The sequence below is a fragment of the Physeter macrocephalus genome, chromosome 15 (assembly GCF_002837175.3).
Source record: "Physeter macrocephalus isolate SW-GA chromosome 15, ASM283717v5, whole genome shotgun sequence".
NCBI classification, from domain to species: domain Eukaryota; kingdom Metazoa; phylum Chordata; class Mammalia; order Artiodactyla; family Physeteridae; genus Physeter; species Physeter macrocephalus.
This window is the reverse complement of record NC_041228.1, coordinates 58,448,337-58,471,859: the sequence shown is the minus strand read 5'-3', so window position 1 is coordinate 58,471,859 and position 23,523 is coordinate 58,448,337. Positions and strand designations below refer to the sequence as shown.

The 23,523-nt window shown below is 32.5% G+C and overlaps 1 protein-coding gene across 4 annotated transcripts in view; it reads left to right on the top strand.

The window, feature by feature from the left end:
- ZC2HC1A (zinc finger C2HC-type containing 1A) overlaps positions 1-23,523 on the top strand; it is a 71,637-nt gene that overhangs the window by 26,731 nt on the left and 21,383 nt on the right. For all 4 annotated transcript variants that reach the window (XM_028500488.2, XM_028500487.2, XM_055091168.1 and 1 more), the window contains exons 6-8: positions 11,249-11,348; positions 11,962-12,061; positions 23,307-23,414. In XM_028500488.2, the coding sequence (XP_028356289.1) occupies positions 11,249-11,348; positions 11,962-12,061; positions 23,307-23,414 (308 nt within the window). The remainder of the gene's footprint in view (positions 1-11,248; positions 11,349-11,961; positions 12,062-23,306; positions 23,415-23,523) is intronic.

The window sequence follows — 23,523 nt, the reverse complement described above, 5'->3', positions numbered from 1 at the left end:
AATAAAAATCCACATTTGAAAATCATGTAAGTTGTGAATGTCTCCATGTTATATATGAGTAACACATTTGAGGAAATGAAAACATGGGATCACATCCAGACTGCTACTTTTGAACTTTTAGGCAAATGACATTAATGTATGTAAGCCTTCATTTCTTCATCTGTGAAGTGGTAATCTACATAACTGTAGTGAGAAGCAAATGAAATGATGTATGTGAAAGCACTTAGAGAACCATAAACCATATAAGGATTTTGTCATAATAAATTTATTTTTACACTACTGTTGTTTTTCTTTAAGCATATTGTTACATAAAAACTTTGACAATATCATACTTTTAAGCAAATTTTATTTTTCACAAAGGTTTCATTTGTAAACTTTTTTTTAGTACTGTAAACATAGCAAACAGTAAATAATCAAATCTATTTTTTTGTTACTTATGAATAAAACATTGGATTAAAAGACCACATTGCAATTGAGACCTCCCTGAGAGAATCCTCCTGTTGAATTTTTGTTAATATTATTGGAAATGGAGCATATCATTATTACCATCATCATTCTGGGGAAAGAATAGCGAAGAAAACTCATTTAGAAGAATTTCCAAAACAGATGGCAAACGATGTATATCTTTTGAACAGTTAAGAACATCAATAGGATTTTGTTTTGTTTTAAGAATAAAATAGTAGAGCAAAGGAAATACAATAGAATGTGTGTATTCCAGCAGCTTGGTGCCAAATGATTTGTAAATGTAAAATCCAAGTAGTTTTTAAGTTCCCACCTTAAATTTTATCAGTTCTGATACCATGCCTAGTCATATATATTTATTTCAGTCTGACCCCATATTTTCTCATCTGTATTCATTCAAGAAGTTCTTGAGTACTCTCTTTGAACCAGACACTGTACGCGGTACTGGATCTACATGAGTAAACTAAGTAGAGTACTTTTCCTAAACATGCTTAAATGCTTCCTTGTCATATTTAGCAACTGTAATCTGGCCTGATTACAGCACACTTTTTGACCCTAATCAAAATAATGATACAAACACAGTGAAGATCAGGTTTCTATAGGTAAAAACAAGAAGTTCTACCATTCAGTTAAGCTGTCATAATTCTTCTTCACTAGGAATTTAATCAAATTCAGGCATGGTTGTATTAAAGTAGACCCATGAAGACATAGCAAACCAAAAATATCATCTAATGTATGCTAAATTACATGTCTTGTTATTTTAAAAGAACAAATTATTTTGAAATAACTCATGCATAATTTAGATCCTGCAGTACTCTTTCATCAGATTAGGCTAGGCTGAGTTACCTTATGAGTTTAAAGCAATACGATAAGTATTTTATGATTTAGGAATTTTCCTAATCATATTCTGATAGGAAATCATATTCTGATTTCCAAATCAGTATTCTGATTGATTCTTACCCTACTTATTCTAAAGTAATGAAGTTTTAAGTCTGGAAAGATGATGTGCAATTTTTAATAAATTTTTTTCTGATTATTAAAGGGATTCCTATTCTTTATGGAAAATTTGAGAAATATATATTTTAAAAGTTATCAACGTAGTTAACATTTTAAATATTTATCTCTAAGCTCTTATTTTTTACAACACTTTTATTCTGATTTTTTCTTACAATTTTCCTGTTATTTTTTTTGTAAATTATACACATAGAAAAAAAAGCACAAAACATAAATACATGCATAACCACAAGAAAGTTGAGAAATAGAATATTGTTAGTCTTACAAAAGCCTCTACTAGTGTTTCACTCCCAGAATGTAATGTTCTCTCACTCCTAGCCCCCAACACACATGAAGTAGTCACTATTTTGACTTTACATATAATCAATTTTTGCCTTTTTATATAGTCCCCAGACCACAATAATATTTTTATTTACTATAGCTTTATGAAATTTTTTTAAATTGAAGTATAGTGGGTTTACAATATTACATTAGTTTCAGGTATATAGCATAGTGATTCAGTATTTTTACAGATTATACTTCATTTAAATTTATTACATAATAATGGCTATATTTCCCTGTGTGGTACAATATATCCTTGTTGCTTATTTATTTTATACATAGTAGTTTGTATCTCTTAATCCCTTATGCCTATTTTGCCCCTCCCGCCTTCTCTCACTCCACTGGTAACCACTAGTTTGTTCTCTGTATGTGTGAGTCTGCTTTTTTGTTATATTCACTAGTTTGTTTTTTTCAGATTCCACATATAAGTGATATCATACAGTATTTGTCTTTCTCTGACTTCACTTACTATGATATTCTCTAGGTCCATTTATGTTGCTGCAAGTGGCAATATTTAATTCCTTTTTATGGATGGGTAATATTTCACTGTGTGTGTGTGTATATATATATATATATATATATATATATATACCACATCTTCTTTATCCATTCATCTGTCAGTGGACATTTAGATTGCTTCCATGTCTTGGCTATTGTAAATAGTGCTTCAGTGAACATTGGGGTGCGTGTATCTTTTCGAATTAGTTTTTGTCTTTTCCAGACATATGCCCAGGAGTGGGATTGCAGGATCACATGGTAACTCTATTCTTAGTTTTTTTTGTTGTTGTTTTTTTGCGGTACGCGGGCTTCTCACTGTCGTGGCCTCTCCCATTGCAGAGCACAGGCTCCGGACGCACAGGCTCAGCGGCCATGGCTCACGGGCCCTGCCGCTCTGTGGCATGTGGGATCCTCCCGGACCAGGGCACGAACCTGTGTCCCCTGCATCGGCAGGTGGCCTCTCAACCACTGCGCCACCAGAGAAGCCCCTATTTTTAGTTTTTTAAGGAACCTCCATACTGTTTTCCATAGTGGCTCTACCAATTTACATTCCCACCAACAGTGTAGAAGGTTTCCTTTTTCTCCACACTCTCTCCAGCATTTATTATTTGTAGACTTTCTGATGATAGCCATTATGACCGGAGTGAGGTGATACCTCATTGTAGTTTTGATTTGCATTTCTCTGATAATTAGCAGTGTTGAGCATTTTTTCATGTGTCTGTTGGCCATCTCTGTCTTCTTTGGAAAAATGTCTGTTTAGGTCTTCTGCCCATTTTTTAGTTGGGTTGTTTGTTTTTCATGTTGAGTTGTATGAGCTGTTTATAAATTTTGGATATTAATTCCTTATCAGTCACATCATTTGCAAATGATTTTCTCCCGCTCAGTAGGTTGTCTTTTTGTTTTGTCAGTGGTTTCCTTTGGCTGTGCAAAAGCTCTTAGGTTTAATTAGGTCCCATTCACTTATTTTTTCATTTATTTCCTTTGCCTTAGTAGGCATATCTAAAAAAAATATTGCTATGACTTCTGTCAAAGAGTGTTCTGCCTGTTTTCTCTTCTAGAAATTTTATGGTTTCTGGTCTTATATTTAGGTCCTTAATCCATTCTGAGTTTATCTTTGTATATGGTTTGAGGAAATGTTATAATCTCATTATTTTATATGTAGCCATCCAGTTTTCTCAGCACCACTTAATTAAACAGACTGTCTTTTCTCCCTTGTATATTCTTGCTTCCTTGTTGTAGATTAATTGACCATAGGTGCATGGGTTTATTTCTGTGCTCTCTGTTCTGTTCCATTGATCTAGGTGTCTTATTTTTGTGCCAGTACCATGCTATTTTGATTATTGTAGCTTTATATTATAGTCTGAAGGCAGGGAGCATGATACCTCTGGCTTTGTTCTTAGCTTTATAAATCTTGATATCTGGTAGAACTTTTTCCTCCTACCTTCTGTTTTTTAAGGTTGTTTTAGCTAATTTTGGTACTTTGCATTTTCACATAAATTTGAAATTATCTTTTTAAGGTCATTGCACACATGTGCACATACATACACACCTGTATTAAATTTTGATTAGGGTTGCATTGAATCAGCTGGGATTGAGTTTATATCTTCACTGTCTTGGGTTTTCCCAGACTCAGTATTATCAATCTTTTCATTTTAGCTGTTGTAGTGTGTGTATGGTGGTGTATTGTTGTGATTTTAATTTACATTTCTTTGAAAACCAATTAGTTTTAGTATCATTTTGTGTTCTTATTGGTCATTTGTGTCTTCTGTGAAGTATCTGGAAGGTTTTTCTGGTCTTTTTGTTAGGTTCTCTTATTGAATGAAAGCATGTGTTAAATATTCTCAGTCTTTTCTCAAATGTGTATTAACAATATTTTCTTCCCTTTTGTGTCTTGGCTTTTTTTTTTAAGGAGAGCTTTTGGAAAGCAAAAGCTTAAAACTGATAAAGTCTAATTTATAAATTATTTCTTTTATGATTTTTTTTTTTCTTCTTGGTTCTAAGGAATCTTTACCCTTACCAAGCTTGCAAAGATTTTTCTCCTTTGTCTTCTAGAAATTTTATAGTTTCAGCTCTTACATTTAGATCTGTGGATTATTTCAAGCTAATATTTGTATGATGTGAAGTAAAGGGCAATTGTTAAGTTTTTTCTATATGGATAATCTGTTGTTTCGGCACCATTTGTTGAAAAGACTTCTTTACCCAATGAATTGGCCTAAGCACCTTGTTTGATCATCAGTTGAATGTATATTTTTAGGTCTATTTCAGGACATACTGTTCTGTTCCATTGATCTGTATGTCTGTTCTTTTATCAATACCACACTATTTCCATACTAAATATTATACCATATAAGCCTTAAAATCATGGAGTCTAAATTCTTCAACTTGTTTTTTCTTTTTAAAATTACTTTGGTTATTCTAGGTTGTTTACATTTTATATAAATTTTAGAATTGTTTTGCTAATTTCTACAAAAGAAGTCTACTAGTGCTTGATTGAAATTACATTAAATATATAAATCATTTGGGGAAAATTAACATCTTAATATTGAATTGTCCAGTCCATGAATTTGTTATATTTCTTGCTTATTTAGGTGTTCTTTTTTTAAATTGAATATAATTGATGTAGAACATTATATTAGTTTCAGGTGTACAACCTAATGACTCAATATTTGTTTATATTACGAAGTGATCACCACAGTAAGTCTAGTTAACATCCATCATCATACACGATTACCGAATTTTTTTTCTTATGATGAAAAGAAAATTTATTTCAAGAGTGTTTTCCTTATCTTGTTTGATCTTGACATTGTTTCTAATCTTGCACCCTACTATTTTGCTAAATTCATTTATTAATTATAATAGCTTATTGTAGATATCATAGGGTTTTTCTATGTACACAATCATGTCATCTGTAAATAAGGACAGTTTTACTACCTCCTCTTCAATCTGTATGCCTTTTTCTCCCTGTAATAATGTAGTGCACTAGCTAGAATTTTCAGTCCAGTGTTGAGTAAAAGTTGCGAGAGTGAGAGAGTTGCCTTTTTCCTGTTCTTAGGTGAAAACCATTCAGTTTTTCACCATTGAGTACGATATTGCTGTGGATTTTTGTTGATGCCCTTTGTCAGGCTGAGAAAGTTCTCTTCTAATTGCTGAGAGTTCTTTTTTAAACCAAGAATGCATTTTGCATTCTGTTGAATGCTCTTTATTGAAATACCATAGTTTTACTCTGTTAATGTGATGAATTGCACTTATTTATTTTCAGATGTTAAACCAACTTTGCATTCCATGAATAAATTCTATTTTGTTATGAATTATTGCTCTTTTTATAAATTATTGGATCTGATATGCTAAAATTTAGAATTATTGCCTCTACGCTTGTGAGAAATATTTGTGTGTAGTTCTCTTCGTTTGATGTTTTTAGCTGGTCTTGGTATCAGGGTAATGCTAGCCTCATATGGATTTGCAATTATTTCCTCCTCCATTTCCTGAAAGAGTTTGTAAATTCTTTTTTTGTAGACTTTTACAGTATTGGCATTATTCCTATTGTGTATGTTTGCTAAAATTCACCAGTGAAGCCATCTAGGTATGGGTTTTTCTTTTTTTCAGAGCTTTTCATCTACATCATTTTCTTGGGTAGATACAAAGCTGTTCAGATTTTCATTTCTTCTTGGTGTCAGTTTGGGCAGTTTGTATCTCTTAAGTAATTTGTGTTAATTGGATTTATTGACCTAAGGTGTTAACTTCTTAATGTAGAAATTTGTTGTGATATCCTCTTTTTCATTCCTAATACAGGTATTTTGTATTCTCTTTTTTTCCCGCTGATTAGTTTTTTTCCCTTGATTATTCTGTTTAGAGATTTATTAATTTCATTACATCTTTTCAAAGAAACAGCTTTTGGTTTTACTGCTCTAGCATTGCTTTAGCTACATCTCAAAAATCTGAATTTTTTTTTTTTTATTATGCAGTTCAAAACATTTTTAAATGTGTGACTTGTTTTACCCAAAGTCTAGGCAAATATGAGTCATTTACTTCCAGATACAGTCATCCCTTGGTATCCTTGGAGGACTGGTTCTAGGAACCCCACCCCACGCTCCCTGCCCCACCAAGGATAAGTCCCTTATGTAAAATTGCATAGTGTTTGCATATAACCTACACCCTTCCCACATATTTTAATCAGATCATCTCTAGATTACTTAAAATATCTAATACAATGTAAATGCTTTGTAAATAGTTGTAAATACAGTATAAATGATATGTAAATAGTTGTGTGCATGTGGCAAATTCAAGTTTTGCTTTTTGGAACTTTTTGGAATTTTTTTTGACCTGTGATTGGTTGAATCCATGGATTCGGAACCTGTAAATGTGCAACCAGTGGATATAGAACCCATGGATACAGAGGGCCAACTGTGTTTGGAGCTGTTCTAGATGTTTTGTTGTTGTTGTTTTAATTCTGTTGCGGTCTGAGAACATACTTGGTAAGATTTTTATCTTATTGGGATTTGTTTAATTGCCTAGCATGTGGTCTTTTAATGAATGTTCTGTGGCATGTGAAAGCAGAGTGTATTCTGCAGTTGTTGGGTATAAAGTTTTATAAATGTCAGTCAGGTAAGGTGGCTGGTAGCTTCATTCAGATCTTCCATGTTCTTTTTATTCCATCAGTTACTAAGAGAAATGTGTTAAAATCTTTATGATTGTGAGCTTTTCTGTCTCTCATTAATTTTGCCAGTTTTTGCTTCAAGTATTTTGAATTTCTCTTATTAAATGTGTTTTACATTTATAAATGTAATATCTTCTGTATTTATTGATTCTTTTATCATATGGAGTGACCCTTTTTGTCTTTAGCGACATTCCTTGTGTTGAAATTTGTTTCATCGATAACATAGCTGTTTCAGCTTAATTATCCTAATTTTCTTTCTATTCTTTAACTTAAATTTGTGGATTTGCATCTCCTGTAGACAGACTATAATTTTATTTAATCCATCTGACAACCTCAACCTGTTTGTTGAAGTGTTTTGGCATTTACATTTAATGTAATCATTGATATGTTTGTGTTTAGGTCTGCTATGTTGCTATTTTCTATTTTGTCTTTTTTTATTTTTGTTTTGATTCCTCTGTTACTTTTTCCTTGCCTCTCTTGTTTTAGTAAAAGACATTTTATTTTCCCTATTGGCTTTCTAGCCATAAGTCTGTATTTTTAAAAATCGTTACTCTAGGAATAACAAAATGCATCTTTAACTTAATCCTGTCTATTGATATGTTTATATACCTCTCACCAATCTTAGTGCTGTTGTTGTATATATGTAAAACTCTGTAGACATTATAAAGCCATCAATACTCTTGATGTGTATTGTTATAAGTTATACTTACTGCTTTAAAATGTGTCTTTTAAAGAAATTAGGAGAAAATAATATGTGAACATATATTTATACATACGTGTATATACTCTGCATTTTATATTTACTCATATATTATCATTTCCAGACCTCTTCATTTCTTTTTATAAATCTGTTGCCATATTTTGTCATTTTCCTTCAGCCCGAATAAGTTTAGCCTTCTAATAGTACAGATCTGCTGGCAATGAATTCTCTGTTTTTGGTTATCTGAAAAAATGCCTATATTTTACCTTCATTTCTCTTTAGAGATTCCCTATATGTTCATTCACTGTTACCATATTTCCCTTTAATTCTTGTGTATATGTTCCTTTACTTTTTGAACGTATTTATAATAACTGTTTTGAAATTCTTAATTACAAAGTCTTACACACCTGTGCCCACTTGAAGTCAGTTTCTGTTGACTTTTTTTTGCTGAATATGGGTCATGCTTTTCTGTTTTCATTTTCCTTTCCTTGTCTCCCCTTTCCCCTTCCCTTCCGCTTCCCTTCTCTTTCTCGTTTCCTGAAATTAAACCCGGAGATACACAGTTTCCAGAAGGACTGCTTTTGGATGATTTCCAATCTCTTAAAATCATTTTTTTAAATCATCTTTTTAAAATCATTATCTGTAGGAGGATTATACAGTTGCTTCATTTCTCCACCATTGAATTTGTAATCTGTTATTGTATTTTTAATTTCTTCTTCTAATTTTCTGTTACTTTTTAGTTTCCAATTCCCCGTTGATATTTTCAAAGTTGTCTTTTATATCTTTGAATGTAGTAAGCGTATTTGTTTTATGTTGTGTCTGATAATTGTTACATCATGTGACCTTTATGGATATGTTCTTTCTTTTTTCATTCGTGGTTCCTTATATCATTATGTTTGTAATTATTATTGACCATTTTCTGCTGTTGCCCTTCAAATGTTATTAACAAGGATTAATCTTGTGAAGGGCCTTTTTCAGAGAAAATTTGTACTTGTTTCTTCCAGGTATCTACCAGTCTGGAAACACATTAAATTAAATTACTGGCTTTAGTTTGGTGTACCATCTAGTAATGCATAATCATAAAGCAAATCCATGTGATGGCCAGACCCTGTTACAATCTCACATGGTGTTAGCCTGGCAGTTCTTTTTCCTCTCGTCTGGCATTCAGTGCTTTTAAAATTATTTTTTATACTTTCCTGAGCATTTTAAATTTTTTAGTTGAAGGGTTGGTACAAATAGTACCTTTTACCATTTTATCAGAAATGGACGTCCTTCACGTTCTTTAAGCTTTTTCCAATTTCAATAAAAAGTCTTTGTAAATATAAATATTTTACTAACAAAATTTATTAGATTTGTTATCTGTATAAAAACACATGAAATAATCACCTAAACAAATACTTATATGATGAATGAAATATGTATTGAGTATAACTATAAAATCAGAGTTTGTTCTTTTGATCATTAAAGTAAATTTATACAAAATTGTTGCTAGCTAGAGTCATCCTGAAAGCCTACCAGTAGAATTTCAGCTTGATGTTGTAGAATAGATAAAATACAGGTCAGTAAGGAAGGAGTCATATTATCTAGGTCAGGGGAACAGCAAGTTACTGAGAGACAGGTGAATATGTTTTAAACAAGAGGCATTCAGAGTAGTATGAGGATTCAGTAAGGAAACTAACGTGACTAGTTTTGGTTGAAAGTAATAGGAAATATTATGGGAGATAGATAAAGTTGGGCTAGGTTCTGGTCATCTCAGAAGATCTGACCAAAAAATTGAGTAAAATAGTAGGAGGTCTCTACGGAGGGGAAAAACAAAGCACCTTTTGAAAGGAATATTCTGCCTTTTTCTGTTTGTAAGCCATTAAGTTAATAATAGTAATTCCGAATATGTGAATAAGAATTTCTAGTACTGGTATATAATGCTGCCAGGGCCCTTCCTGCCTAAAATTTGACCTCTCAATGTGTAATATGCTATACCAGTATCTTTTATTAATGCTAATCATTTTGCTCTATTTTTGGTAATTAGCACAATATGAGTGGGTCACCAATCCTGTTTCTTAATCCAATTTTATTGACCCTATTTTTAGGGTCAGTATGCCTCTAATATTTTGACAAATCTTTGTTAGGTCTTTTTTTCCAAATTGTTAGTTTTAAAATCTTGCCTAATGTCTTCATTAGCATTGGTATTTTAGTAGGAGAGACTGACACTAACCAGAAATACCCCTTAGGTTTTCAAAGAAACAGTATATTTGTATGGCTCATCTCCAAAGTCTCCTAGTCATTTGTTCATTTGACACACAGTTACCGAAGGTTTTCTAGTTGCCAAGTGCTTAAGAAATTGCAGTTTCTGGCATTATACTGCCAAATGTCCATGTTATTTGTGTGTGTGTGTGTGTGTGTGTGTGTGTGTGTGTGTGTGTGTGTGGTGTGTGTGTGTGTGTGTGTGTGTGTGTGAGAGAGAGAGAGAGAGAGAGAGAGAGAGAGAGAGAGAGAGAGACACACCATTTTACCAAGACTTGTTTTTGTAAAAAGTCAGATACTGAATTTTGAAGAGAGATAATATTTGACTTCAAAATTTGTGCTTAGCAGTTTTCATTAGTAGCACATCTTAAATTTTATACTGATTATAGGTTATAAATATGATTTGATTTTTGATAATTAGGTTTAAAACCAATTTTTCTCATTAAGTCCAAAGCAATCTAAATAATGCGTTGGGCTCAAGTACACATACATGCAAGCACAGTAATCACCTTATAGTTGGAGTATAGGGCTAGAACTAAGGTGGAGTGAGTCTTAATTCCTATTTTGTTGTTAAATTGGGGTGTAACCCTGGGCAAATTCATTTCTTTATATTGGAGTGGGTGTTCAATAAGATTCTTTTAAATTCAGTAACAGAGCAAAATTTGGCTGAAGTAAGAGACAGTAAAATAAAATTAATGGTGGTATCTCTAGAGAATAGAGAAAAAATGAGAATAAACGAGATAAGCTAAAATACCCTATCTTTCTCAGTCCACATTCCATTCATCTAACATGGTCTGGTGAGGTTAATAAAGCCAGAATTAGCTCTTTCTCTCCACATTGGGGCAATAATCCATTAAGCAGCTATTGTAAAACTTGTTCAGACTGATAGGTACTCTTATGAATTTTTATCAATAAGAAATATGACTGGATTATATATATGAAATATAAATCCATACCCAGGAACATGTAAAAATCTTGACCTTTAAAGCTACACCACTGAGTGAGCATCATTGGGTGTTTCAAAGTTTTTCTGTTATTATGGTTGGCATTTAAAATCTTAACATTGAGGAAATTTTTTTTCCATTTTGTTTTCTTTGAATTGGGAAGAGTTGCTCTTACTTCATTTTAGCAGTACAACATCTGAGCCAAAGTTTTAGTACTCCAGTTTTGAGGAGAAACATATTTTGGGAAACCTCTCTGTGAGGTGATATATTTTAACCTACACTTTCTAAATTTGGATAATTCAATAACTAATAAAAAGATTGCTCATTTAAGGTCATGTATGCTTTCGAAATACTGGTTTACAATCCATAATCAAAGAGTGATGTTGATCAAATATTTTATTTTCATTATTTTAGTATAAGCCTCCTGCACTTAAAAAGTCCAATTCTCCTGGAGCCACCTCATCAGGATCTTCACGATTACCACAGCCAAGTGGCACTAGCAAAACTGTTGTAGGTAATGAGATCCATAAAATAACTTGATTTTTTTTTTCTTTTAACAGTGTTGGTACAGAAGGAAATGAATATAGTATTCTGTTCTGGATTATTCAAAATAGATTTATAATTAGGATGAGATGTGGAGGATAAGTAATTATTTTGGGTTAGAAATAAAGTAACTTTCAGTAGCTTCTACTTTATGTATTTTATAGTCCTTTTTTTTTTTTTAGCTATATGTCTACCCTCAGTGTTGTAGTGATATATCATCTCTAGAGAATAGTCAACCAAGTTCTTTTCTTGATTCTTTGACCGCAGTATTTTTCCCCTCGTTTCTACCTATCCCTCTCTGAACTTGACAGTTATCCTTAATAGACAAATATTTAATGGTTTGAAGAAAATATTGATTACTGAAGTGTATCTTTATTTGTATATAAATTGTAGGAAAGAAATACAGAAATTATAAATGAAGGATGTGGATGTTGTTCCCTGGAAATTTTATTTAATTTTTTTTCTTATTTGATAACTCATTTTGTTCTTTTGCCACTAAGGCATTGTTTTCCTTGTCAGATGCTCTGTTTTATGTGATTTTTGTTTTTCAGACTTCGTTAAAACTAATACCTTTTTATTATAAGGTGTTCCTTCAGGTAAAGTGTCTTCAGGTAGCAGCTCTTTGGGAAACAAACTTCAGACCTTGTCTCCCTCCCATAAAGGGATAGCAGTCCCTCATGTAGGGTAAGTCTACATTGAATTTAATTTATTAGTGATACATACATATATATATATACACACACACGATACTAAGGTTTTATTTTGTTTAGGTAATTGGCTTTTTCATTAATTAATTTCTAAGTTTGTCTTTTAACATATTTCTCGTCAGGAGCTCATGCACTGCTATTGAGAATCTAAATTAGTATAACCAGTTAGGAAGAAAATCTGGTGGCATTTATCAAGAGTCTTAAAAACATTCATATCTTTGATTGAATAATTTCATTTCTGGGAATCTAGTCTAAGGAAATCACTTAAAATATGGTGGATTTTTATAATCATTATTTTTTAAGCACGTATCAGGCACTGTGCTAGACATTTTACATTATTTTTATTAAAACTACCCACTGCCATAGGATGAGAGGATCAGAGAAGCAGAGTAATTCTCTCAAAGCTACACAGCTGTTAAGAGTTGGAAGCAGGATACAAATTGGAGTCTCTTTGGCAGTAAACACTGGTCTCTTTTCATGTTTTTATTATAAAGTAAAAAAAAAAAATCACCTAAATGTCTAGCTTTGTTTGAATAGCAAATTGTGAAAATCTGCAAAAGGATATTATACAATCATAAAATATATATAATTTTAAAAAGATGATCCTGCTATTATAGGAGAAGTATGTGGGATACAAACTCCATGTATACTTTGATAGAAGCTATAACAATTTAATAATTTTAAAATACTTTTTATCCTTCTATGGTTTTATATATATGGCTTTTAATAAAGTAGCATAATTAAGCTTTCAACAATTATTTTAATCTCGGAAAATTTGATGATAACACTAGAGTTTTTAATAGAAGTCTTTCTATTCCAGTAAAAACTCACTTTCCATTTTGATAAACTAGAAAATTAAGGAATTGCCATATGATTATTAGAATGCGGCCTTATTCTTTTTATCTTTACACATACTGATAAAGTTGATTTAGGAAACATAGCATACATTGTTTTCAGATCTAGGTTCTCACTTTGGTTTTTATGTAGGAAATACATATGATGGTATCTATCCATAGAGACTAACTGCCTTTTGTTTCCTAATTTGGACTACCTAGAAAGTGTAAGACCTAAAAAGAGTTTAATGTAATTATTGTAGAAAAAGAACGAGATCTGATTAGTTAAATGTCTTTCCTCTTTGTTGTGCTTCCAAAAAGAAGAGACAGGCTATCAGTAGAACAGGTGGTTGAAAAGTAAAAAGTTCTCATCTTCCAGTGCTAAAAAAAACTCAGTCGATTTTGTTTGTTTGTTTGTTTTGCTTCTCTGCTGAGTTGACCCACTAAATATTTAACTGAAGTATAGACATAGCAATATGTTTTAACTTTACAAACAGTAGTTTCATTTAGTTGATTATGAATTAAAGGCTGGTATTTTTTTAGTACCTTTCCTATCATACCGGTAATTTTATCAGTTGACACTATTAAGTTGTACTGACACTGTTTTTAAAAGAGGACATGTGAAGCTGGCTGGTAAAATGAAAAGAGTTACTGACTTTGGATTAGAAAGCTAGATCCTACTTTGCCCCTAAATACCTATATGACTTTGTGCATATCTCTTTTCTCTGTCTCGCTCTGACAGCTTTCTGTGACTCTGCTTACACCTTGACCAACTGATCTAAGAAAATCTGACCAACATTTATTGATCTTTAGGAGAAAATGTTTTTACTAACTAGCAAAGGCTTTAGGCACAAGAATTTTATAAGTTATGCACTGCTACAATGCTATAAAAATTTAAAATTTTTGGTGGTCTCATATTATATTAAACTGTCAAACATAACTGTTTAAATCCCAATTTTGTATATGATCCTTATGTGTTAAAGGCGTTTCCAACTACTGGAAGGAGAGTGGTGATGTGTGCTTCTGACCAATATATTACTATATTAACTGGAACATTACTGTATTACTATATTGAATAGAATCCTTCACGACTATTTAGTGGCACAACTGGTTATTTTTTTTAGATTATTGAGGTAATGATTTGTCTCTTTCCCTTACTAGATTATAAGGTCTGTGATAGCAAAGCCCTGTGTCTGCTTTGCTTACAGATATAACTACAAAATGTAAATAGTATAATGCTTGGCATATAGGCACCCGAATTTTTGGTGAATATATGAAAAAAATAGTGAATCAATAAATTCCTCATTTGTCAATTTTTGACCCATCACAGAATCATGGTCTGGTAGTGGTAAGAAAATTACTAGAGGTTTGTATGACAATAATCATTTTTATTGACACAGATAATTCAGGATTGAGTAAAGATAGAATTAAGACATCTGACTAGCTGTGATGTTTAAGCAGTTGAGTACCCTTCTGAGATTAGTAAAAAGAGTTGTTTTAGTGGCTTGATTATTTAGAGCCTGGTATATATAATCTTTATTGTGGTCACCTTTAATCATACATATCAGTGGTCTGTAATGTTTAGCATATATTGGAGTCATACCATAGAAAAATTTATCTTTTTACTTGGAAAAATTCTCATGTTTGATAATTCTAGACAACCTGTGGGTTGACTGATTTAAACAGAATTTTTATTTAAGCAAAACATACTCCTGATAGAAAATTTTTTCTTAGCTAAAAGATGATTTTCTTTACTCCTAGAGGTTTTAGATGTATGATGAAACACAGAGCTTTTAAATAAATATTGCCACGCTTGAATTGTGTCAGAGTTTACATAGTCATGCCTTGAGAATTGTGTTTTCTTAATGGTTAATTACTACCTTAAATGAATACTTCAGCTGATAATTTTCAACAGCTAAAGTATCAAATTTCAAAGATTTACTTCTGTTCAGTTACTCAGAAAAACAGGAGTTTACTTTGGAGATATAATGTAATAGATGTGGTAAAACTAGAGAAACAGAATGCATGTAAGGAGCATTTAAAAAAAAATTGGTTTCTCATACTTTATATTAACAAAAGTGAGAAATAAATGTCTAGTTTTTAAGTATATTTTTGTATGAGGGGAAGCAGGCTTTCCTTGTAAGCCAATCTTTTGATGTGTGTGGTTTGTGTGGATCATTATTTACATTTTTCTGAATTTCTCTGTCTTTTATTATTGATCTAGAAATGCCATAACCTAGAATTTCAGAGTTTGGCTTCTTTTGTGGATAACGATGATTTAGGCTGTTGGACTAGGGAAGCTCACTTTGCCATGGAATTGAGATACTACATTATCTGTATAGGATTGATGAGTTTAGGATTACAATTAATTTGTCATTAATTTTATGACAGATTTCAAAACTTTGAGTGCCTCAAAGTATCAGAGCTATAGATGTCTACAAAGATACAAAATACCACTTGGTACATTTTTCCCTCAATTACTTCAGACATCATTTTTTTATTTTATCTATTCTGCTTTGTTACAGTTGTACAGGACTGAGTGGCTTATTTTCTAAGGGTTCATTCTAATGGTATCAGCAATAAACAAGGACCTTCCCTAGGTTAAAGTTTGTCTCAAATTAGAAATAGATTGATACTGTTGCCAAATATTTTTTTTTTGTGGAATGCGGGCCTCCCTCTGTTGTGGCCTCTCCCGTTGCGGAGCACAGGCTCCGGACGCGCAGGCTGAGCGGCCATGGCTCACGGGCCCAGCCGCTCCGCGGCATGTGGGATCCTCCCGGACCGGGGTGCGAACCCGGTTCCCCTGCGTCGGCAGGCGGACGCGCAACCACTGCGCCACCAGGGAAGCCCCCAAATATTTTTTAAAATGCTCATTCAGCTATGAATATTTGGAAGGCCTGCCAAAGTATTGTTCCTTTCTAGATATACTAATCCAAATATTTTTTAAAATGCTCATTCAGCTATGAATATTTGGAAGGCCTGCCTTCCAAATAAGATAAGATATACTTATCATATCATAGCAATTACATGCAACTAGAGATAGTCCTTTTAAAAAGTCTAGGTCAAAATTGAAGAGTTTATCATCTGTAGAAATGTAATAGCTTGACAAAAAGGTAAGTGTTTTTGTCTAGGAATACAGGATAATCTAGTGATATTTATCATAACTCTTTATAGTAAAATTTTAAAGATCATAATTGAAATCTGCCTTTCATTTAGATTTTCAAAATCTTAAAATACTGGCATGCTCTCATGTATGGAATTTTGATATTTTAGAAGAGGTGATCTTTTTGAACTATGGCCCGAGGGCCAAATCCTGCCCAACAATTGTTTTTATTGGAACATGGCCACACCCAATTGTTTATATATTGTCCGTGGCTGCATTCATGCTACAGTGACAAAGTTGAGTGTGACAGAGATGGTGTGGTTTACAAAGCCTAATCTGGCTTTTTACAGGAAAAGTTTGCCACTCCCTTTTTTTCTGAATGAGTGAGTTATCATAGGAATTGGATATTTATAATTTGAAGGTATGGGTTTTAAGGATTCTTCATTTATTCCCAAGGATGGAACTGTTTTTAAGTTTTGAGGGGCAAAATTTACTGGTATCTGCAACTTAGTTATCAGGAAAGTATATTTAAACATTAGACAGATGAAGAGATGTGTGATAAAGCAAGCAGAGTAAAATGTCAATTACAGAACCCAGTGGTAGATAGATATATGGGTGTTCACTGTAAAATTCTTTAACGTTTTCTGCGTGTTTGTAAATTTTCATAACAGAAGGTTGGGAAAAAATAAGGCAGGGGATGGGGACAGAGGGACCTGATTTGGACAGAGGGAATCTGGAAAGGCCTCTGGAGCAAGGTAGATGTCACATCTTCTTTATCCATTCATCTGTTGATGGACACTTAGGTTGCTTCCATATCTTGGCAATTGTAAATAATGCCACTATGAACATTGGGTGCATGTATCCTTTTGAATTAGTGTTTTTTTTGGATCTGTACCCAAGAGTGGAATTACTGGGCCATATGGTAGTTCTATTTTTAGTTTTTTGAGAACTCTCCTTACCATTTTCCACAATAGCTGCACCAGTTTACATTTTCACCAATAGTGTACAAGGGTTCCCTTTTTTCCACATCCTCACCAACATTTGTTATTTGCGGTCATTTTGATGGTAGCCTTTCTGACAGGTGTAAGTTTTGATAGCTCATTGTGGTTTTGATTTGCATTTCTCTGATGATTAACAATGATGAGCATCTTTTCATGTGCCTGTTGGCCATCTGTAGGTCGTCTTTGGAAAAATGTCTCTTCAGGTCTTTTGTTTGTTTTTTTGATGTTGAGTTGTATGAGCTGTTTATATTTTGGATATTAACCCCTTAAGGGTTGTATTACTTGCAAATATTTTCTGCCATTCAGTTGGTTGTCTTTTTGTTTTGTTGATGGTTTCTTTTGCTGTGCAAAAGCCTTTAAGCTTAATTAGGTCCCAGGATAATTTTAAAATTTATTTATTTACCCCAACATTGACTATTATTTCATGGTATTTAAAATATATATGTAAGCAAAATTTATGTGTAAAAAAACTTAAATATATAAATTCATTTATATAAGATTATATTTATTAAAAACTATAGAAGATACATTATGTATAAATTTATGTATTATATAACCTTGATTACATTATGAAATTTTTAAATTTTATTTTTGTACGGTTAGACCTTGATAATAACATAGCATAACAGTAGCAAGTTTTACTGGAACATAAGTTCAAGTGATCTGGGCTTAATACAACATATACTAACATTATTTGAACACACACATACATATACATAGGTAGATATATCAATTGAGTTGAGTTTCATAACACAGGTATGTGGTACAGTAAAATCATCATTGTAACTGCCTTTTAATTACGTTTTTAAAATCTGAAAATACTAGTTTTTTCATATGTGGAAAATATGTAATATTCCCACTAGATAATTACCTTTAGATTTTTATTAGATTTTACTCATCTCCTTTGTTTTATCATACATAAGATTTTAATAGTTCTTATCATGTTAGAGGAATCCATTTTTTAAATGTTTCTAAATTTTTAACTTTTAATTGAAATAACTTTTTTCTGAGGAAGAAAGTAAGATCTTTTATTTCTTTTTCCAAATCCACAGATGCCTTTTGTGAGATAAACACTTTTTGGAACAATAATGTTTTGATTGTTATTAAGTAATTTAAAGAAAAATCTGATTTCTTAATTAAAATTCTAAATAGGTGAATTTTCCAGTAATCTCTCACAAATAAAGCCCATAAAATTAATATTCTGAGACATGAGTCTCAGAATTAATGTTCTGAGACTAATGTCTTGGAAATTTTAGAAATTTTGATATATATACATATATTTAATGGAGGCATCTAAAAAATTCTTTAAAATGTTTTTAGGAGTATGATGTAAACACCTAATTTAAGTATCACCACCAGCAAAATATTAATATCACCTTTTACAACAAAATGCCTGCTATGTATAGGATACTGAAGGAACAGAAAGTGGATAAAATGTGTCCTTCCTTAGAGACCCTTATTATCTAGAGGAATGAACAAATTCTTTTTAGATACTAAACTCCTTAGTAGGAACAAAGCATCAGGTCTGTCTTATTTGCCGCAATATCCCCAGAATTTAGCACAGTGCCTGATACATAGTAGGTGCTCAGGGTTTAAATGAGTAAAAAAAAAAAAAAAAAAAAAAAAAAAAAATCCTTTAAAAAAAGCTATACTTTTTAAGTTACCAAGCAGTGATGTGTCATTCAGTAGTCATTTAAGATAGTTCTAGTTTCCTAATTTAATTTTCCCTGCTCCCTACTATGAATGGATATTGGTTGGTGATAATATAATTTGGTTGATGTAAAACAGTGAGTTCTTTGCAAACCTGTAGTTTTTCTATTATTCACTAGCTGGAAATCCTTTATACTTCTGGTTAAAAAAAAAATTAGTAACCTTCAGATGGCATGGCCACTTAACATTTTTACATGTGATTTTTAGAATTGCCATCCACATTTTCATAGGATCATGTTTTACATTTCTCTGGATAAATTTTAGAAATAGTTATTCTTTGTTAGAAAGTCAGATAGGAATAAAGATAAAAATACATTATTTGATTCATTATTTTATATTTGGAACTTTTAAAGGTAGGGGAAATCATAAAATAAAATAACAAAGAAGAAAACAGAGAAAGGTTCTATGATTCAAGGAAGGGGAAAATTAGATTATTTGTGAGCTCCACAAGAGCAAACGTCAAATCTGTCTTTATTTACCAGACTAACAACTTTCAGTTCATCTCTGGCTTCACGAATTTTGTTTGAAACAAATCCTTCTTAAGGTTTTTTTTATTGATTCCATTGCCCTGCTGTGTATAAGCGTGGGATTTGTTAGGATATTTATCAAAACTGGCAGGGTGGCCTGCATAGTCAGAATATTCATATCTAATAATGGACATTGTATGAACTATCTGAGGTTTCTTTTTTGACATTAGTCCTTACCCTGGCAGATAATTAAGAGCTTGGGGGTTGGATTTCTGATGAACCAGAATAATGTCTTAAAAAAATTTTTTTTAATATAAAGAAACAAACAGTAGCCTTCTCCTTATGGGTACACCTTTATATATTTTAATAGTAAGATGGACAAGTTAGGCCCTCCACTTCGAACTGGAAGACATGTGCAAAGGTTGCATGACAGTGATACAAAATCAGACAGTGCCATCAAAAGACATGAGTTATTACCCGTTTACAAGTAAGTATTTGTAACTCAGTTTGATTAATCTTTTTCAGATAGTTCCTTAAAGGCTTTATATAATGGAATACTGTAAATTTGTACATTCCTATACTTAAAATTTTTAAATTTTAATCATTTTTAAGCCAAGAAGTACTAAATACTCTTCTAGGATTTATCACACTTTGATTTTTGATGAACATTTCTATTGTCCTAAATCTGTTTTTAGAGCTTTCATTTTATTCCATTAAATTTTAATTTTTAGGGGGTTGAAATAGGAGTCACCTTCAATAATTGTTATTTTTATGAAGCTCTTTTTTAGGAGTAACATTTTTTAAAGAAGAATAGGGGGAATATTATATCATATATAACATTGTTAGATTATCTTTTAGTTAAGCAGATGATAAATTATTATTAAAAAGCTGGAAAAAAAAGAAATCTTAGAAAACATTCAATCCAGGATCCTCAGTCTTTTTGTTAGATGGTTACAGATTCCACATAAAACAGGGAAAAGGTTATGACACTGCCAAGCACACTCCCCTCTGTGTGCTGGCCTAGCAGACTGAGGAGTGAGGCAAGAGAGGCAGTGGCAGTCTTGGAGCTCTCCCGCCCAGGCCTTCAAGGTTTACTAGTTTGGGCCCCCAAACCAAGTCTAGCCCTCTCATCTTAAAATGATGAGCTTAGGGTCTCATAAGGTAAACTACTTATTAACATTGAAAAATATGTTGTTAAATAGAGTTGACTTAGTTAAATTTTAAACCAAGGCCCACTACAACGTTCTCTTAACACTAGATGATAATGAATTTAACTAGATATACAATAAAACAAAGATGGGAAAAGTCTTTGATGCATTAGCAGCCGTCGTGTGTTATTTTTAAGTAGTTAGTGGTAAATCCTAGAAGGAAGAATTTGTGCCCTGAGCCTTTTTCTTTGTACTCCAGCTCTCAGTACCCTCTGAAGCAGATCTCAAAGAAACAGTGATTAGCAGTGAGGTAGATTAAATGCAGTTCCAAAATTAAACCTTCTTTATTATTTCTTGAACTACCGCAGGCAGACTATAGATACATAATATGGGTGGCACTTTTCAGACTCTGGCCAGGAAGAAAAATGTGTTGACCATGTGAGACTGGGGTAACGTGTTTTAAGTTCTGCTCAAAATGGTTCTAGTTCTCCAGTCTCTTAAGAATGGTTCTCAGCATTCCAATTCTACTTCATAGATGTTACTAAAAGTACACAATTGGCATTGAATAATGGCAGCTGTAGTTGATAACCTTATATTTTTCTCTCATTTTTAAGGTTTTCTAATTATTTGAATAACTATTGATAATGAAGTTGTGTGTGTATATGTGTGGGTTTGTTTGCATTATCTATATATCTCATGTACATATTATATGAAGGTGATAGGATTTCTAACAAGACTTTATTCTAGAGCCCCCCGCAAAAAAGAAATGTGTCCTTCCTGATTCTCTTATAACTCTTATTACTTGGAGGAATTGCCGTCCTTTGGCAATGAATTTTCAGAGATTGAGTTCCTAAAAAGGCATGTGATAGTTCTACAACCTCCCTAGAGGAGCTGTATAAAAGTAGAGTTGAATACACCTCATGGATGGACTTGCATATTGAATATAAGATTTGTAATAAGACCCACCTAAATAAATTCAAGTTCAAACACTCTGGTCATGTAATAGCTTTGCACTTTACTTAATCTCTCTGAATATGAGTTTCTTCAACTTTAAAATGGGAATAATATCTTCTGAGATTTTTGTGAAGATTAAGGAAGCAAAGTATGTATAGTACCTGGTATCATATTTGGCATGTAATGGGCATTTGAAAAATAGTAGATGTTGTTATTTCCTGCATGTATTTTGGAGCTAGCCCTTTAAAATTTGGGGAGATTCTCTCCAACTTTGTATAAGTAGAAAAGGAAGAATTTCAGCCAGTTTGAGAACTTCCAATATAAAGGCATTTTTTAAAGTATCCTCCTTGATCATATAACACAACATTGCTTATCTCTGAAATGAAAAGATTTGACTAAATTTCTAAAGAGTGGGAGGGAACTAACACTTTATTGAACATCTTACCCCTGGTTCTGCAACATACTGACTCTGTCTGTGACCTTGGGTAAATTACTCTTTGCCTCAGTTGCCTCCTTTGTAAGATGGAATTATTAATCCTTCCTACTTCATAGGATTATTATGAAGATTAAATAAGTTTTATATGAAGGCAATTAGAAATGTAGCTATACCAAACGTAGTAAGCACTGTCATATAAATATTAATTTGTAGTAGCAATAGCCATAGTAGTAATAGTAGTATTACCACTATCAACTGTGCTAAATGTTTATAAAAATTACAATTTATATATCTAACTTTCTGTAAGATAAGCGATGATGGTCATATTTTATAAATGAGGGAACTTGGACTCAGAGAGGTTGCCACTACCACAGAGCTGTTCAGAAGCAGTTGGAATTTGAATCCAGATTCATCTGAATTCCAAAGCCTATACTTTTACCATTATTACCTCATATAGTTTACAAGCTTTCTTTGATTCTGACAGTTTCAGAAAGGGAATTCAGTTATGATCCAACCACAGTTTCTTCTTTACTGGTAACAGGTAGTCCAGGCTGTATAGTTGGTGAAATTAAATCTTTATATTAACCCACTTATTTTAGTTGCTCTTTCCAACAACAGACTTTCGTAAATAGAATATTGTCCTTTTAAAATGGTTAGCTGATTTTTTTAACCACATCTCATACGCTTTTAACATTATTATTTAACAGTTATTCATAGGCACTTAACGAAACACATCTCTCTTTTGAGGGAACTATAGATTTCAACTTTAAAAAATTTGAAACCTTTTAGAATGATTAACTTATAAATTTCATCTAAAGAATATATACATATGTCAAATGATTTTATGTACCATCAAGATAATGTTAGTAAATGCAGAATGCTTTGGTTTATCCTCAGTATTAAGGATTTCAGTTTTGAAATAATCATTTGGATTTTAATCTTTTGAATTTACCTCTCTACAGCTTCTAATTATTATTATTTTTTATTGGAGTATAATTGCTTTACAATGTTGTGTTAGTTTCTGCTGTACAGTGAAGTGAATCAGCTATATGTATACCTATATCCCCTCCCTCTTGGACCTCCCTCCTACCACCCCCTCCAACCCCCACCATCTAGGTCATCACAGAGCACCGAGCTGAACTCCCTGTGCTATACAGCAGGTTCCCACTAGCTATCTGTTTTATACATGGTAGTATATTTATGTCAAACCTAATCTCCCAATTCGTCCAACCCTCCCTTGCCCCCTGTGTCCACATGTCCATTCTCTACATCTGCGTCTCCATTCCTGCCCTACGTATAAGTTCATCTGTACCATTTTTCTGGATTCCACATATATGTGTTAATGTACGGTATTTGTTTTCTCTTTCTGACTTACTTCACTCTGTATGACAGACTCCAGGTCCTTCCACATCCTACAAATGACCCAATTACATTCCTTTTTATGGCTGAGTAATATTCCATTGTATATATGTACCTAATTATTTTTCTAATCATGTAAATAAGCAATTCGAGAAAGAAATGCTTGCTATTCAGTAGGTTTTTCATTATGCCATCTCTTTCTCTCTTCTAGAGCTAACATCAAACCTCGAAATTCCACACCACCTAGTTTGGCTAGAAATCCTGCCTCAAGTATGCTTGCAAGCAAAAGAAAAACATATACTGAGAGCTACATGGCCAGGTATGTTTAGCTCTGATATTCTAATAACTAAAATAAAAATGAGTATATGCTGTTTTCCAAGGACCATATACAAAAGTTTCTATCAAGCTATTTATAGAAAATCTAATTT